Source organism: Simochromis diagramma, unplaced genomic scaffold, assembly GCF_900408965.1.
Source record: "Simochromis diagramma unplaced genomic scaffold, fSimDia1.1 OVJJ01000302.1, whole genome shotgun sequence".
Lineage (NCBI taxonomy): Eukaryota > Metazoa > Chordata > Actinopteri > Cichliformes > Cichlidae > Simochromis > Simochromis diagramma.
Genome location: NW_024386792.1, coordinates 134167 through 150497, shown reverse-complemented (window position 1 = coordinate 150497; position 16331 = coordinate 134167). Strand labels below are relative to the sequence as shown.

The following is a 16331-nucleotide window of genomic DNA, read 5'->3' as shown; positions in this document are numbered from 1 at the left end:
GCAGAGTCAGGTGGAAAGCTAAGGAGTCTCGAAAACACTGGTGCCAAACTGAAATCCTTGTGTGCTTTGAATAAAGCACTCAAAAAATAAAATTGGGTGGTTGTTACATTTATAACTTGTAATTTAAACAAAACAACTGTTTATATGGTGAACATCATTATATTGTGTAGGATCTGCATGAAATTCAGCCACTTTAATATGAGATGATATAATCTAGAAAGAGTGGTTAGTAGCCTGGACTTGCAAAATTCACGAGATCACACAAGATTTCAAACCACAGGAAAATCACTCGTGTTATAAGAGGCAGAAAAAGAAAAAAAAGTATTGCTATTTATATTAGTTTAACATGTCAAGGACAAAAATATAAATAAAAATCTGTATCAAGCCTTGTAATCAGTTATTATGTTAACCAGACTAGACTTTGTACTGACTCCAAAAAATATCATTTTAAACTTATTTTAAAAAAATCATGGAAAGGATTTCCATGTTAATAAATGCCTTTCTAGGATTAAATATTTTTGTTGGACTAAAATAATTTGAATGGGTTGGATCAACTCAATTAAATACAGTTGGACTTAACTGCAAAAAATAGGGTTATTCATCATTAAATAATTAACTTGGTGCATAATGCTAAAACAAAGCAATGTAATCATGCTGGAATTCTATAAACTCTACAAAAGAAACCAAATTCCAAGAAATCCAAACACAGAAATGTTTGCACAAATATGTGATTATGCAAAGAGGTCCCTACCAACCAACCTCAGATCTCGACGCATGCAAACATGAATACACATGACTTTGCACACAACCAGAAATGAACTCCACCAAAGGAACCAAAATTACGAAATCCAAACACAAAAATGTTTGCACACACATGTGATTATGCACAGAGGTCCACTCTACTGACCAACCTCAGATCTCCACACATGCACACATGAACGAAAATACATTTGAACACAAACAGAGACAAAACTCAACCAAAGGAACTAAATTCCAAGAAATCGAAACAGACAAATGTTTGCACAAATATGTGATTATGCACAGAGGTCCAACCCGACCAACCAACGTCAGATCTCCACGCATGCAGACATGAATGTTCTAACATTTGCACACAACCAGAAATGAAGTCCACCAAAGGAACCAAATCCTAAGAAATCCAAACACAGAAATGTTTGCACACACATGCGATTATGTGCAGAGGTCCACTCTACCAGACCAACCTCAGATCTCCACGCATGCACACATAAATGAAAATACATTTGCACACAACCAGAAATGAACTCCACTAAAAAAACAAATTCGAAGAAATCCAAAGCCCCAAATCTGTTTCAAGATGTCGCCACGGGAGAGGCTGCCAGTTACAGGAGCTCTGACCAACTTCCATTCTTTTAAATTATTTAATAATAAAAAGTAGACAACAACATACAGAGCAAGAAAAGAGCGTATGGAAAAGGATGTAACTATTGCAGTGTTTACATTGTATTAGATGGAGGAGTTGTACAGGGAGATGGCCACAGGCAGGAATGATTTCCTGTGTCGTTCAGTGGTGCTTTTTGGTAATCTCAGTCTCTCACTGAACGTGCTCCTGTGATTAGCCAGCACGTCATGGAGTGGGTGGAAGGCATTGTCCAACATTGTCTTTATCTTGGACAGCATTCGCCTCTCCGGCACCACCTTGGGAGAGTCCAGCTCCATACTCACAACACTACTGGCCTTGCGGATCAGTTTATTGAGTCTGTTGGCATCAGCAACCCTCAACCTGCTGCCCCAGCATGCAAAAGCATAGAGGATAGCACTGACCACAACAGACTCACAGAAAATCCTGAGCATTGTCCGACAGATGTTGAAGGACCTCAGCCGCCTCAGAAAATACAGATGACTCTGGCCCTTCCTGTAAAGTGCAGTAGTGTTTTTTAACCAGTTCAGTTTATTGTCTATGTATACTCCAAGGTATTTATAGTCCTCCACAAAGTCCACGTTGACCCCGTGGATTGAAACTGGGGTCAAGGGTTTCCTGGGTCCTAAACTCCACAATCAATTCCTTGGTTTTTTCCACGTTGAGCTGTGGATGATTGTGCTCGCACCACGTGACAAAGGAGTCGACCACAGCCCAGTACTCTGACTCATCACCCCTGCTGATGCATCCAACCACCACAGAGTCATCAGAAAACTTCTAAAGACGGCAGGTCTCTGTGCAGTGGCTAAAGTCTGTGGCGTAGAGGGTGAAGGGCTACATATCTCAGACCATGAAGATTTATACCAGGGTGACATGAGCTACCTATGTGAACTATGTGGGGAACCATCAACTGGAACTAGGTGGAAAAACTCAGGGAGAGGGTCATGACTCAGCAGGGAAGATCAGTGGTACTGGAATACAGAGAGAAGAGTGTCAATCATGGCGGCGATTGGTCTGGTAAGAGGAGTAATTAAACTGAGAGTGTCTTGCAGGCTTTGCAGGTGGAGGCTGGCGTGAGGGAAAGGCAGTCAAAGTGGTTTGGGTGAGTGTACAGAAGTCTAATTTAACAAATTTGCACTCAGCTTTGCAGTCTCAGATTTTGTAGCTGTCCTACGTATTTGTTTAATATGCACTTTGAAGCTCATAGATGACTTCAATGACTTCAAGATTACAGGAGCTATAATTAGCTCTATGCACTGACCTCTTTCTCTCGTTTATATATACATGCTTGATTATTTGGCTCACTGCTGCTGCAAGACCGGGGGTGGTCTGCTTGTCTCCACCCCAGAGCAAAGGGAAACATCTACTGGGTCCGGGGGCAGATTGCCCCTCTGATACCTGGACCTGGGGGTATAGAGTATGTTTGGGGAGTGTGAGTGTGTGTACAGTGTTCATTTCTGTTTGTCTCCATGTTGGGCGAGTGCTGAATATTTTTATATGTGTGCATGATGGTGGGAATGCATGTTTGTGTCTCTGTGTGCCTGTTTGTCTATGTTATGTGTCAGGTCGCGTCTTAGACTCCACCTCTCTGGAAACATCTTAGGCCCCCCCAAGATGTGGGGGCCTATCTTCCCTCACCACACTCCCTGCTAGTGGCTGATGCCCTCACCTGTTATTAAAAAACGAGTAGATCTTGCTTGCTTTATTGTCTTTGTTTTTGCCTGTCCCGTTCGGCACTGTAGCAATCACAATTATTGTCTGAGGGCCAAGAAAAATGCCCAAAAGATTTATTTTCCCAAATGCCAAAATGGATCATTACATCTTTGCCATACTGGTCCACTTGATTGATCTTTATAATGTGTGTGTGTGTGTGTGTATTTATGTATGTATTTATTTATACCTTTTAAGTTATTACAATCAGACATGACCGGGGATAGGAACGGGAAAGACATAGACAAGAGAAGTTCAAGAAAAGGAGAGGGAAAGAAAAACAGGGGGAGAGGGACAGTGAGAAAAGACACAAAAAATCTGCTACATCACTTGCCATGCAACACTCTGCAGCATGGCGCTGCAGCAACATGCCAGCTACGCCAGAGTGGACCGCCCCTGGGCCCAGAGGCCCGAGGTCCTAAGCTGGGTGCTCCTGCCGGCTGCTTGGTAGGGCCTGGCGCCCGTGGCTCTGTCAGGCCCTGCCACGCAGCCTCAGGGAGTCAGCCAGTACACATCCGAGCACCCAGCCTCAGACACTGAGTGGAAGATCTACTTGATTTTTTACTGTGAGCTGAATGGTGAATTTTACTGTTAGAAGCAGCTTTGATGGATTTGTGTTTAACTTGGTAAATAAAACAAACAAAAAAACATGGAAACCCCGGGGCCCGCTGGGGAACTGGGAGAGTACTATTGCCATTAGCACCAATGTACATCTACCTCTGCATGTCATGACTACTCTATTACTTTGCAAGCTTCTATCGATAGTGTCAGCTTTGACTGGAGGCTTTAGCTGAACTAAAAGCTACGTTGCTGCTATTTTGAATGACACTTCCTTCTCATCAATGTGCCTCACCAGCAGTGTTGTAGAGCTACATATGCTTCTTCAAATTGTAACTTGGAGACAATTATTTTCAGTCACTAGAATATATATATTTTTTATAGTAAAAAAATAATGCAGCTGGGATGCAGATACACACACATACACTCACACAACATGGATTCCCTTATAATTAGGTTTATCTGAAAATTAGTTACAATAAAACAGCAACAGTACACGTATCTTTTATTTATTTATTTTTAGTTTGTGGCAATGATTTTTTTAAACATTTTAAGAGTAATAAAAATCCAAAACATTATCAAATCCTTTGCTTGATTTGCAAATGAATTAAGCTATTTTAAGCTGTATAAAAAAAGGTAGTGGGTTCATAGTGTAATATTTTAGTTTGAGAATGGGAGGAGACACAAATTCCTCAGGGGTGCATCAGCTCTTTGTGAGTAAGGGAGCAGCAACAAGAAGCTACTAGGTGTAAAAATGTATTCTGAGTACTTCTTGTAAGAAATTACCATCAAAACCTGTCGTTACTCACCACGTTATAATTTTGAGGGTATATAACTTCATTCATACACATTTTAAAATCACCAGATGCTGAATTTAAAAATAATTTCCCCAGAAATTCCTACTTTTTAAAATCTGTATATCCAGACAAATGCACTTGTGTTTGACCTGCCCACACTGTGACATGAAGTATAATAGTCTTTTGTTTAACAAATATTATGTGATATTTTCTTGTTGTGTTATCACGTTTCTTTCTTTCTTTTTTTAATTTAACATTACCGTGCTTTTTTTATTTGTTTGAGAAGGTAAACAAAAGGGTTACATGTATTTGACAAACTGAAATCAAGTATAATCTGAAAAAAATGAAACTACATATGTATATAAAATATAAAAAATAACTGAATGACAAATGAAAAGAAGATCAAATTTAAAAAAATGGATATGTACGATATATATACGAGGAAAATGAAAGAAAAAACCCATCAGTCATGTGACTCTTATGTGATCAACAGATTTATCACAATTGATTATAGGAGAAAGACATGCAGCCCCAAAATGCATTTCTCATTATGGAGATGGTATATATTGGTGACACCAGGCTCCTGTGAGATGTGAGTCGCAGGTCAGAGTGGTCTTGAACTCATAGACGCCACTGTCAGCTGAACAGGAAAATATACGTGTCCCCTGAGTTGGACGCCGGGAACATGATCCCAGAAGATCATCATAGAACAGATCCTCATCCCATAATTCAACATACACATCACCGTGTGTGTCCACCTTCATGAGAAAAAAAGCATTAAAAATAGGATTTAATATACTGTTGTCCTACAAATAATATGCTTGAGATTTTGTACCATATACAATAGTGACAATGGTAATTCACATCTAATTCATAGAATGTAAATTCTGGTAGCACTGTTGTGTTTTTGATATATATGTCATATTGTTACATATTTTAAATAAGGAGGAAAATGTGCAGTAGCAAGATTTGCATTCAGTACTTTATGACACATGGTTGACATTGTTAAAGCATTCATATTAACCGAAATCATTACCTTAAATTGTTTAAATATACCTGATGAAAGAATTAGTTCTGCTTGAACTTAACCAAATGGAAATAAATAACCTCAGTTAAAGAACAGCTAAAGTTAACTGTATATAAAAGATGTAAGTAGCCCAAGTTCTAAAAATTGAAATCAGTACATCAAACCTGCAGTATTAAAATTCCTTCAATATGATCCTTGATCTTATATGTAGTCAGGGTTCACTGACCTGTCCAAGATCAAAATAAGCATTCCATCGGGGATAACTTGATTCAATCATGCGAGTCTGATGATTGATGGAACCAAACCTCAGTTTAACATAGCTGTGAGTAGGAGAAAGACACAAAGATGAATAATATTGCAGATTTCTAAATCTCTAAATCCTAGAGATTCGTAAATCTTTAGAAAACTCTAAATCCTAATCCCTAACCATGATCGTCTCACCTGTCAGTTGGGCCAAGATGATCTCCTTTCAGATTCCAGGCCTGGATGATTTCCACAGTTAGCTTCCCCCTCCAGGCTTGTCGTGGACAACAGTTGAAATCTAGGTTAGGATTGCCCCGCCAGCAATTTCGTTGGCTGTGTGATTGACTCACATCATTGTCTGCTATGTACTGGTCTATGGCAGCCTTCATCCCTGACTTCTTTGTGCCTTTCGGTATCAGCTGATACATTGGGCGAATGAAGTAGGAAGCAACATCTACATGATCCTTCAGACTGTTCAGCCAGTTTTTAAAACCCAGGGAGTCATCATATGCAAGTGAAAACTCTCCCAACCACCCATCACCTCCCACCACATCCGTATAGTGTTGGTGGAGACCAGAGCTATACCTAGTGGCAACATCCCGGTTTTCCAGGATGTTTTTGCAAGAACCTTGGACAGCAGATGGATTCAGCTTTCCCAAGCCAATGGAGACACCCATCGACAGGCAGGAGTGTAACTAGAAGGCAGGAGAAGACATAAGATGCAGGACTTCCATTAAATAGGAACACATGCCAAAGAGAAGCGCTTGTGATGTTAGGCCTACATGTCATGGAACTTGTGAACTAAGTGTGTCACTCAAGGGTTATTGAAAATGTCCTAAAAATATCCTGGTGTAGAGCCAATTTAAAATGTAATAAGAAAGCTTTGTTTAAACAAAGAAAGGTATTCATGTCTCATTGTTCTGGTTCTCTCTGTATTATTGAAGGTTCTTTACCTTACAATAAACACAGTTCCTTGAGACAACTTTTGCTGTGCTATATAAATCAAACTGAACTGAGCTTCTGTCACTGGACCTTTGTGCAGTATTGGCCAGTTGTGGCTTTCCTCCCAGAGGGTACACAGTGTGGTCAATTTCCCTGTGCCTGGTATGGTAACTTATTTTTCTTTGTCTTTGTCTTTTTGTATTTTCTGTTTGTTAATGCACTTTATTGATATTTGTTAAAATGCAGATGTTACAAATTACTTATACATGCATGCAGTGTTGAAAATTGTAAAAGGTTTTGGCAATGCTAACCATCACATGATTTCTTGTAAATGATGTGTACAGATACAGATACTGATCCATACTCTTCATATTATTCCAAAAGAAGTGGAAACAATTTGTAGTTGATCGTTAATTCATTAAGTCTTTAAAATGTCCGCAGGTGTTTCTCTCTCTCTCTCTCTTTTTACCAAATCCTGATGCCTGTTTCGGCTAGGAGGAGGCAAGAGTGAAATCACCATTCACCTGATTTACGCTATTCATGCCCACTGGCAGTTGAGAAATTTGAAAAACAAACTTGGAAAAAAAGAGAAAGGAGAGATAACAATGAAGAAAATGTCAAATATAAGTAAGTAAGTAAATGTAAGTAATCAGCAATTTTCAAATGGCAGTCGTTTGGATGTGGGTTCCAAAGTCTTTGCCACAAGGTGGAACTAGTCAGGCAAGTTCTTGTCACAGACAGTGGGGAGCTGACTGTGTGTAGAGAGAACACTGGATCCAAATGCAGACTAAAACGGAGCGTGAAACGTGACTTGGACAAAAAGTGAGCCGTTTCTTGTGGCTGATAAGAACAGTACACAAACAAAACAAAGGCGAGTGGGGCGAAAACTAAACTAGAACCTAAACTGGAGAAATTAAACTTTGATTACTATGACAAAAACATGAATCAGAACAGGTGCATGCAGGAAAATATGAATATAAACATGAATCATGAACTACCTGAAACTTGACATGACATGAAAGAAAGAACACAGAACAACAGGACAAAGACTGAAGGAAACACACAGACTAAATACACACAGGAGGTGATCAGGGGAAGTGGAAACACACGGGGAAACAGCTGACACAAATGAACATAACAACGTCACAGGGGAAGAGTAAAACTAAGCACATTGAACAAAGAAACACGAGACTTTCAAAATAAAACAGGAAACATAGCGAGACGTAGACATGACAACCCAGGCTTTACAATATGAAACACGTGGACAAGAAATACAAAACAACTAGCACAGAAGGCCTGGATAAAACAGACTAAACTAAAATTCACAGCCAATTAATAATAATCCCAACCTCCACATTATCTTCAAAATATAACAAAAGAGATGAAAACCAACTGAAACTGCTGGGTCACAGAACCAGCTGCTGACAGTTCTCATACAGAAGTGGCTAAAATACACTACATTTCCAAAAGTATTCACTAATCCATCCAAATCATTGAATTCAGGTGTTCCAATAACTTCCGTGATCACAGGTGTATAAAATCAAGCACCTAGGCATGCTACAAACATTTGTGAAAGACATGAAAGTTTGGTGGAGGGAGGATTGTGGTGTGGGGTTGTTTTTCAGGAGTTGGGCTCGGCCCCTTAGTCCCAGTGAAAGGAACGCTTGATGCTTCAGTACACTAAGGTATTTTGGACATGCTCCCAACTTTGTGGGAACAGTTTGGGAATGACCCCTTCCTGTTTCAACATAACTGAGTACCAGTGCAGACAGCAAGATCCATAAAGAAATGGATGAGTGAGTTTGGTGTGGAGGAACTTGACAGGCTCACACAGAGTCCTGACCTCAACCTGACAGAACCTTTGCAATGAATTAAAGCAGAGAGTTCTCATCTAATACCAGTGTCTGACCTCACAAATGTGCTTCTTGAAGAATGATCAAAAATTCCCATGAACACACTCCTAAAACTTATGGAAAGCCTTACCTGGAGAGTTCAAGCTATTATAGCTGATATCATAATGAACCCTATGGATTAAGTACGGGGTGATATGCATGTAAAGGCAGACAAGCAAACACTTTTGGCAAAATAAGTGTTAAAAGGTGTCGTGTTTATGGTTGTTGTTGATGTTGAAAATGGCAGCGACAGAAGCTAGAGGTTTTTCAGCACAGCAGAGAGAGCTCCTGATGGACTGTGAGACAATTATAGAGATAAGGTACAATGGTTTCTTTCACTTTGGTCAGTAGAACAACTGAGAGAATATCTTTTGGAAGGGAATAAGCTCCTTGCATTCATATACAAATGCAATAAGAATGATGTCACTATTCAGTTGTTGCCAAAAAACCAAACAAAAACAACTATTTAGCATCCCTTATGTTCTTATTCATATGGAGTAGAAATATGCAGTCTGGTGACTGTGTGCAGGCAAATGTTTTTCATGTACCTCATTTGAGGAGAATCCGTTTAGTCTGGACAAACAGGTTCGTACAGCTGTGACTCGTCTAAGACGGCCACCAAGACGAACCTGTAATGTAGCACAAAGTTTTAATAAAAAAGTGTTTTTACTCCTGAAATAATCTAATTAACAGTGTTTCTGTGTTTTAACCTTGCGAATGTAATGTGTGCCGTAGGTATCTATGACCTCGTTGTACTGATCTCTGGTGGAGGAGTTATAGCGACTTGGCAAACTGGCCACATCCCTGCTGAACTCAGAGCTAAGAGTCGGTCTGCTTGATACCCGGTAACTAGATAGAATGAAACTGATTAGTAAATTATTAAAAATTGAAATGATATATTGTTAATCTAAACTTGTGGTATATGTGGTAATGCCAGGATTTTCACAGCTAACCGATAGTGAGTACAGGTGACCGTGTGTGTGCTGAAGGAGTAGTGGTCCTCTTTGGTCTTTTTTGTAGCAAATGCATATGCCATGGAGTGTGTTCCTCCAATCCCCACGCTGGTAGATATGGGATTTATATTTAGTCCAGCCTGATAAATAGAAATGTAATGTCATTACCATTTTTGTTTTTAAATAATAGTCAATGTACTATAAAAGTAATAGATAAAAGTATTAGATATAATAAATACTGTCTTATTATTCATTCACTCAATTACTTTGAATATAATACTTTTTTTCTCGGGATCAAAAATATTAAATTGGAAATATTAAATGAAATAATGAGACAAGGAATTCATATTTGTATCACATTTACACAGCTCAGTGAGCCAAAATTTAATCAAATCAGCCCTTTTGATGAGAACTTACACACTAAGGTTTTTATGTTATTACAGTCTGTTTGATTCAGTGCACATTTCACTTGTAAAAGAAAAAAAAAAGAAACGAATCAGCATGCAATGTTGCTTACAAATTTTGCATTTCTATTAGTTTTAATAACAAGTAATTACAGTAACAGTATTTTGTAGTTTCAAACAGTAATTTTGAAACAAACAGTAAGTGCAAGATGCTTCCTACCTTCCAGTCGTGGATGTCCTGATCAGTGTTAGAGTTAAGTAGTGAACTGTGGACACAATTTGAAGGAGAAGAATTACTTTTTATTTACTTGTTTCATTTCTTTAAATTTTTTTACAGTCAAGCATGGAGGGGAACCATTATGTTTTGGTGATGTTTTGTTGCTAAATGGTGACTTCACCAAATTTAGGGGCCAATGGATTTTATTTACCATAAAATCTCGGTCGAGAACCCTTTTCTGTCAGCCACAACACTTAAGGCTCGTCATGGATGGGTCTTCCAACATGCAAAAGAAGCATTAAGGTGATGGCCAAGCCAATCTCCAGACCTCAGTCCTATAGAAAATGTGGAGGGAGCTGAATCTTGGAGTTGGCAAATGACAGCCAAGAAATCTAAAGGATTTAGAGAGTTTCTGTAGTGTGCCCCAGCAAATAAATATAAATTCAGTGTACGTAGTGAGACGCTGTTTCTATTCTATCAGACTGTTGTTGCCAGTATCCCCTATTTTACTGCCCTCCCCTTTTTACACTGTGATGGGAATGCAGTATGGTGAGTAAGAATAGTATGTGGCTGCACATATTACTGAAGAAGGCTGGCTTATTAATGGGCAGGACTGTGGATTCGCTGGGAATTATTGTGGAAAGGTGTATGGAGAAAAAATACTAGTCACCCTCTCCATAATATTTTGAAGGGTCAGAAATGTAAACAGCAGGCTTCTTCTCCTAAGCAGTGTAGGACAGAACACATTAGAAGTTCTTTTGTTCCTACTGCTATGAGATTTCAAAATGCTGATAATCAACACAAGAAATTTGTGACCTGGTCATCACTTTACCTTCCAGTATTGTAACAATTCACCCATCTTTGTTGTTTTATTCTACAGTTGAGGAAATATCATTTGATCCTTTTTTGAATATTAAAGTTTACTCGCAAAGAAGTTAATAGTCTTTCATTTTGTTGGTGTTTCCTTTTAATGGAGAGAGACAAAGTGCCAACCAGACATCTAAGAAAAATATGTGTCTGTCATGGCTAACTGGTATTGTGACAGACTAGGTGAAGTAATGAGATGACAATGATCTCTGGGATGAAGTCCTTTCAGCAACAAATATACTACACTATACTGTACCTAACAGTGGTGTGTGCACTGCTGGAGATATCGGTTTTGCATTGGCTGATTGCACGCCAGTCGACAACAGAGGCCGGCAGCTGAAGATAAAAAAACAGAACACCATGATTAAGATGTGCACATAACCTATCTACTATAGTTTGCTGGTAATCACAGTTTATTTACTTTTTGTAGAGTTTTGTTTTGATTGCGGTTGGTGCAGAGAGTACAGGTGCCATCTGGTTTGCGGTACGTAGCTATATCAATCAGGTAGGCTCCTTTTCGGTGCAGGGTGATGACATCAAATCCCTCCCCAATCAGGTTGTGGCCTGGTACAAATGGAGCAGACTCACACTTGCTGTTGTTCACTGTCATACAGGAAAGAACCAGGGAGTTCCATGACAGAAAGAGAAGGAGGCTCAGGTAAAGAGGAGGTGGGGTTGGACTGGAGCGCATGGCTGAAGTCAAAGACAAAACAGACAAAATGACAAAAGTTTTGCAAACAGGTTTTGTCTGGGTATCACAACAGGGGTTATCAATTCTCTTTATTTTAACTGTCACTGTTCTGACTGAGTCTTGCATACCTCAGTCAAAAGGAACAAAATGAAGCCATGAAAAATCCATTAAAAATTATTGGTAGCACTTTCTGTTACAGCTTGGAAATAATGTGGTATTGGTGAGGTCCTTAGTCAGTGACCAAGCACTCTGTGCTTACTCTGCTAGACCTCAGTGCAGTGTTGAACACTGTTGAGCTTAATATTTTATTACAGAGACTGAACACTTAATTACAAAAATATTAAATAATATCAAAGTAGTTCTTGTACATCAACAGAGGTTATAGCTAACAGATAAGAAATATGACATTGAACTTTATGTAGCTGACCAGAAACTGGAGACGATAATGTGGAAACAAAATCTTGCCTATGAGGCAAAACCCATTACTAATAGTTTAGCAATATATAGGCAACAATATGACAACCAGATTTTACCAAAATGGTCAAATCTGTGCATTAGAACTTTTGTATACTGACTTATGGTAGTTGGTTTATACTTACATTAGGATACTATTAACATATTATTAACATATTATAATGCTGGCCGGCATTCTTTTTTGTTTGAAGCTAGCAATGTAAATATTATATTTAATGTTGTGGCTAATTGTCTAAATATGTATGTGTGGTTATTCTGTGCAATAACCAGCAAACAGGGCTAAAAATTGCACAAACCTTTATTTGTGTAATGAAACAAAAATGATATATTGCAGTATCATAGGTTTTGGCTCTGGGACATCACATGTGGTGACTAATTTTTAATATTATATCTGTCTCCATTCATTTTAATGAATAAAATTTAAACTTTTTATCCTCAAATTTGATAAATGCTCATTGTTGTTCATTTCTTACTGGGGTAAATTGACATGGTAATTTATGCTATGAACCTAACCTGATCTGGAGCAGGTTAGGCTCCAGGTTAAAGACAGTAGGTCATACCTACTGACCACTCAATTCTTCAGAAATAAACATTCTTAAAGATCTACTGAACCACTGCATGGAGAGTAGGAGTAGGACAAAAAAGATAATCACAACCAAACCATTTTTTTCAATGGTATTAATATGTATGTATGTATGGTATTATATATTTCAATGGTATACTTATAATGGTAAGTTCCACTCACTTAAATTCAACAACTCACAGACACCTAAGTCAGCAGCCTCATACACAAAGAAGCCATCACACATGCAACGAAGTCTGTTTTGCAGACAGTGCAGCAGTCTCACGCTCTTACAAGTAACTCATAGATCAGTTCTTGAAACAAATACCTTTTGACGGTCTGGAGGGCAGAGCCCAAAAGAAGAGGCCTGGTCTGTTCCACAGTAGTGATGGACATGTTCAGTTTTCTGTGTTAAACTCAGTTTAACACATGAATTGCTTCTTTGTGTGAGTGGCTGCTGCTGTGTTCCTCAATAAATCAGAAGTCAGAATTTCTAGAATACCCTCTCAACTCATATTTCCCTCACTGAAAGTCAGAGCAGCACCAGCATTACTAAAATTGTTAACTTTTAATCTGTACTGACACTGTTGTGCATTTTTGACTCACTAAATAAGACATATGCAGAGGACCATATCCATGAATGCACTTTTAAAGTGCAAAAAAAAAAAGATACCTGAATGGTTCTGCCAAGAATCAAAACAAATGTTGTTTTTCTACAGTTCTACGTCCACAGGTTGTTGATTTTGCAAAACTGAAATTGTTCTGTTCAGTAGGGGTGGGTGGATCAACCCAAATATCGATAGTATCGACTTAATGCTGGTACTGACATTGAATTGTTACTATTGTGATCAGCTCAATGCATTAGTTTGTTTCTCTTATGTAAGTTCAGTATGTTGCTACTGATCATCAAAAAGGAGACATGTCTGTGCAAACTGCTTCCCTCTCATGCAGGCACACTCTTGTCCGCTCCCTCCTCCCTGCTCAGTTGTGTTTAGTTGTCCTACAGTCATATGACTCAGATGCACTAAGCAAAACCATGCAAGCTGCGGTAAGTGAGAAATTGGAAAAATATATAGAGCTACTTTACAGCTGTAAATCGAAACACTGCAAACAACGATGCCTGCTAGAAGGATGTTTTCTACTTTGGCAATCCTATGAACTTATATAAAGATATGAAGGACTATGAACAGCACAACTTTGTCCTAGAAAAGCAGCAAAAGAAATGAAGAGAGGATGAAGGAAATCGTTCAGACAGACCCAGATCCCTCGCACAGAGACAGAGCCCACTGTCACAGAGGGAAATTATAATGTTTCAGCCATGACTGATGCTGGATCTACAGTAAAAAGGATTAAATTGTGATTCGTTATCATAGCTGTTACTTTAGCAGTCCAATGCCTGCTAAAGTAATATGATTACTTATAGACTATATTCAGATAATATATTCAGCCCAACATTATTTTATTGGAAATGAAATAATATACCTTTAACATGAACTATGAAAAATGTTAATGTGAATATACTCACCTTTTTGTGTTGACTGTCAGGTTATTTTATCATGGAACACATTTAAACAACATAAACTGACCCAAAGTGCTTTAAAGCCAGACACATTTGTCTTCCAGGTCTCCAATAAAACCCAAGAACAACAAAGTGTTTCAAAATACATGAAAAAGCTGAAAGGTGTGTCTTGTTGTGTTCACGGATTATTGCGGAAAGTAAAAATCACAGATTCAGTGTTCATTAAAATTTGTTCAGAATTTAGCAAATTGATGAACTCTCTCTACACTCTGCCTTTATAAGTTAAACGTATCGGTAGTACTGGCAATACTTGTATTTACTTGGTATTGGATAGATTGTAGTATCGCAGAACAATACGAGAGTTTCGGTTTTAAATCGGTTGGAAGAGCCACGTTTTCACTGAGTCTTCACTTCGTGCTGCACTCTGCAAGGAGAATGTGTTGTGCAGCTTGTTAAGCCCTACCATACTCAAACCACCAAATGAGGCGCAAACTGCGTGTCGAATTATCACGGGAATGTGCATGTATTCATTTGGTGATTAAGAAAATACATAAAATGCGGATATACTTGATTATTATCTGCTGTTTTTCTTTCTTTCTTTCATTTATTCTACTGGGATTGCTCAACAGCACTAAGAACACCTGACCAATCAATAAAATATATTTCCATTTGGTCTGCGACAAATTAAAGCGTTTTGCGTTATTAGACTTTGGCACAGTCCATTTAAACATTTAAGTAGAGTAGGCTTAAATGTTTAAATGCCAGTTTAAAGTTTCAGAGCTCTAATGTGCAGACATCGCCTTAGGGGAAAAAGCAGCACTGAGCACGCACTCAGTGACAATAATAAGAATTAACTGCATTAAAATGTTTATTTTTGTGCCCTAAATCACCAGATTAACAGTTTGACACAGAATTCATCTTTTGTCCTTTTTACAGCGTGATATTTTACTAAACATTTATTATTTATTTATTATTTTCTTAAATTTTAATCACCATTTAATTGTTGGTGGCACTCACAGAAATTGTTTACTGTGGGCGAAAAATACATATGATCTGTGAAACAGCCATTTTAGATTAGTCAGATACTGCCAACAACACCATTTCATGTGAACGCGCAGGAGACCCCCTGGGTTAATTTGGCGAACTGATAACCAGCTTCGTGTAACTGCTCATCCCAATTTCCAATGTCAGGGAAAGTCAATCCAGGTAATGGAAAACTATCCTGTATGTTGAACTGGCATTATAGTATCGGGTTCAGTGAAACCTTAGAGCATGAAACAAAATTATGTACCGTCTCTGCTCCAGGGACAAAAGAGATTTCAAACAGCTGCAACAAACTACCACAACTACACAGCCCGTCTTTAGATCTGTGCGCAGGTGTGCAGAGATATACGCTGAGAGCATGCACAAGAACCTTGCAAGTCTATTGTGTTGTGGAAGAACGTGGCCCCAAAACAGACTAAAAAAAAACCCCCAGTAAAATAGTGAAACAGAGTAAAATAAGCAAAAAACGAACCTTTATTTAGAAGAGCAGATAATCCAAAGAACAGCCGGTAACAAAAGTCCGTTTAAACCGCAAAAACAAAAAACAAACAAAAAATTCACAAGGTACAACAAGTGCGGACAAACGCCGCAGAGAACTGAGCAGAGACAGAGGCTACAGCCAAAATACACACATGGCAATCAGGAAAAGACCAGGCAACGCCAGGGGACACAGATGAAACCAATAAGGTAAGACAAGACAGTGGAAGGAAAACGAAATATAGCGCACATGAGACAAGATGCTGTCAAAATAAAACGGGGAGTTACAAAACACCGAAACGTAGACTTCACGACACAGAACAGCAGGCCCTATTCCAGCATGCATACATTTGCACCTAAGAGAGTCAGATGAGCTGTTCAGCTTGAGTTAAGCACGTTCGTTATCAAACGACCTCCAGCACCAGCATCGCAAAGGAAAATAAAGAACATAGATTTAATTTTAATGCAGCAGATCAGGAACTAGGAACAGCTGTCAGTGCTGACCATGATATTTAACTTAAAAAACAGGAGGGGAGAAATGACTCATTTTAATCTGCT

At 38.6% G+C, this 16331-nt stretch overlaps 1 protein-coding gene across 3 annotated transcripts; it reads right to left on the bottom strand.

Annotated features, from left to right (window-relative positions):
* Positions 1 to 3955: 3955 nt before the first annotated feature.
* Positions 3956 to 16331, bottom strand: LOC120728618 (perforin-1-like). Of its 3 annotated transcripts, none has more exons than XM_040023643.1 (10): positions 15769 to 16331; positions 11428 to 11699; positions 11263 to 11342; positions 10143 to 10188; positions 9519 to 9658; positions 9312 to 9414; positions 9114 to 9194; positions 5930 to 6426; positions 5715 to 5808; positions 3956 to 5219 (listed from the first exon to the last, which is right to left on the bottom strand). In XM_040023643.1, the coding sequence occupies exons 2-10, from the start codon at positions 11695 to 11697 to the stop codon at positions 5010 to 5012; spliced, it is 1521 nt and encodes a 506-aa protein (XP_039879577.1). In that variant the 5' UTR covers positions 11698 to 11699; positions 15769 to 16331; the 3' UTR covers positions 3956 to 5009. The 3 variants fall into 3 exon arrangements, with proteins under 3 accessions (XP_039879577.1, XP_039879575.1, XP_039879576.1); XM_040023641.1 differs by having other exon boundaries at positions 3959 to 5219; positions 9276 to 9414; positions 15769 to 16149; XM_040023642.1 differs by lacking the exon at positions 15769 to 16331 and adding an exon at positions 14259 to 14381 and having other exon boundaries at positions 3959 to 5219; positions 9276 to 9414.

Excerpts from the sequence above, each read along its gene's own strand:
- LOC120728618 (XM_040023641.1), bottom strand. The coding sequence starts at position 11,697 with ATGCGCTCCAGTCCAACCCCACCTCCTCTTTACCTGAGCCTCCTTCTC. Across the intron at positions 9,195-9,275 it reads GCACACATTACATTCGCAAG|GTTCGTCTTGGTGGCCGTCT; the intron begins GTTAAAACACAG and ends GCTACATTACAG. Across the intron at positions 6,427-9,113 it reads ACGGATTCTCCTCAAATGAG|TTACACTCCTGCCTGTCGAT; the intron begins GTACATGAAAAA and ends CCTGCCTTCTAG.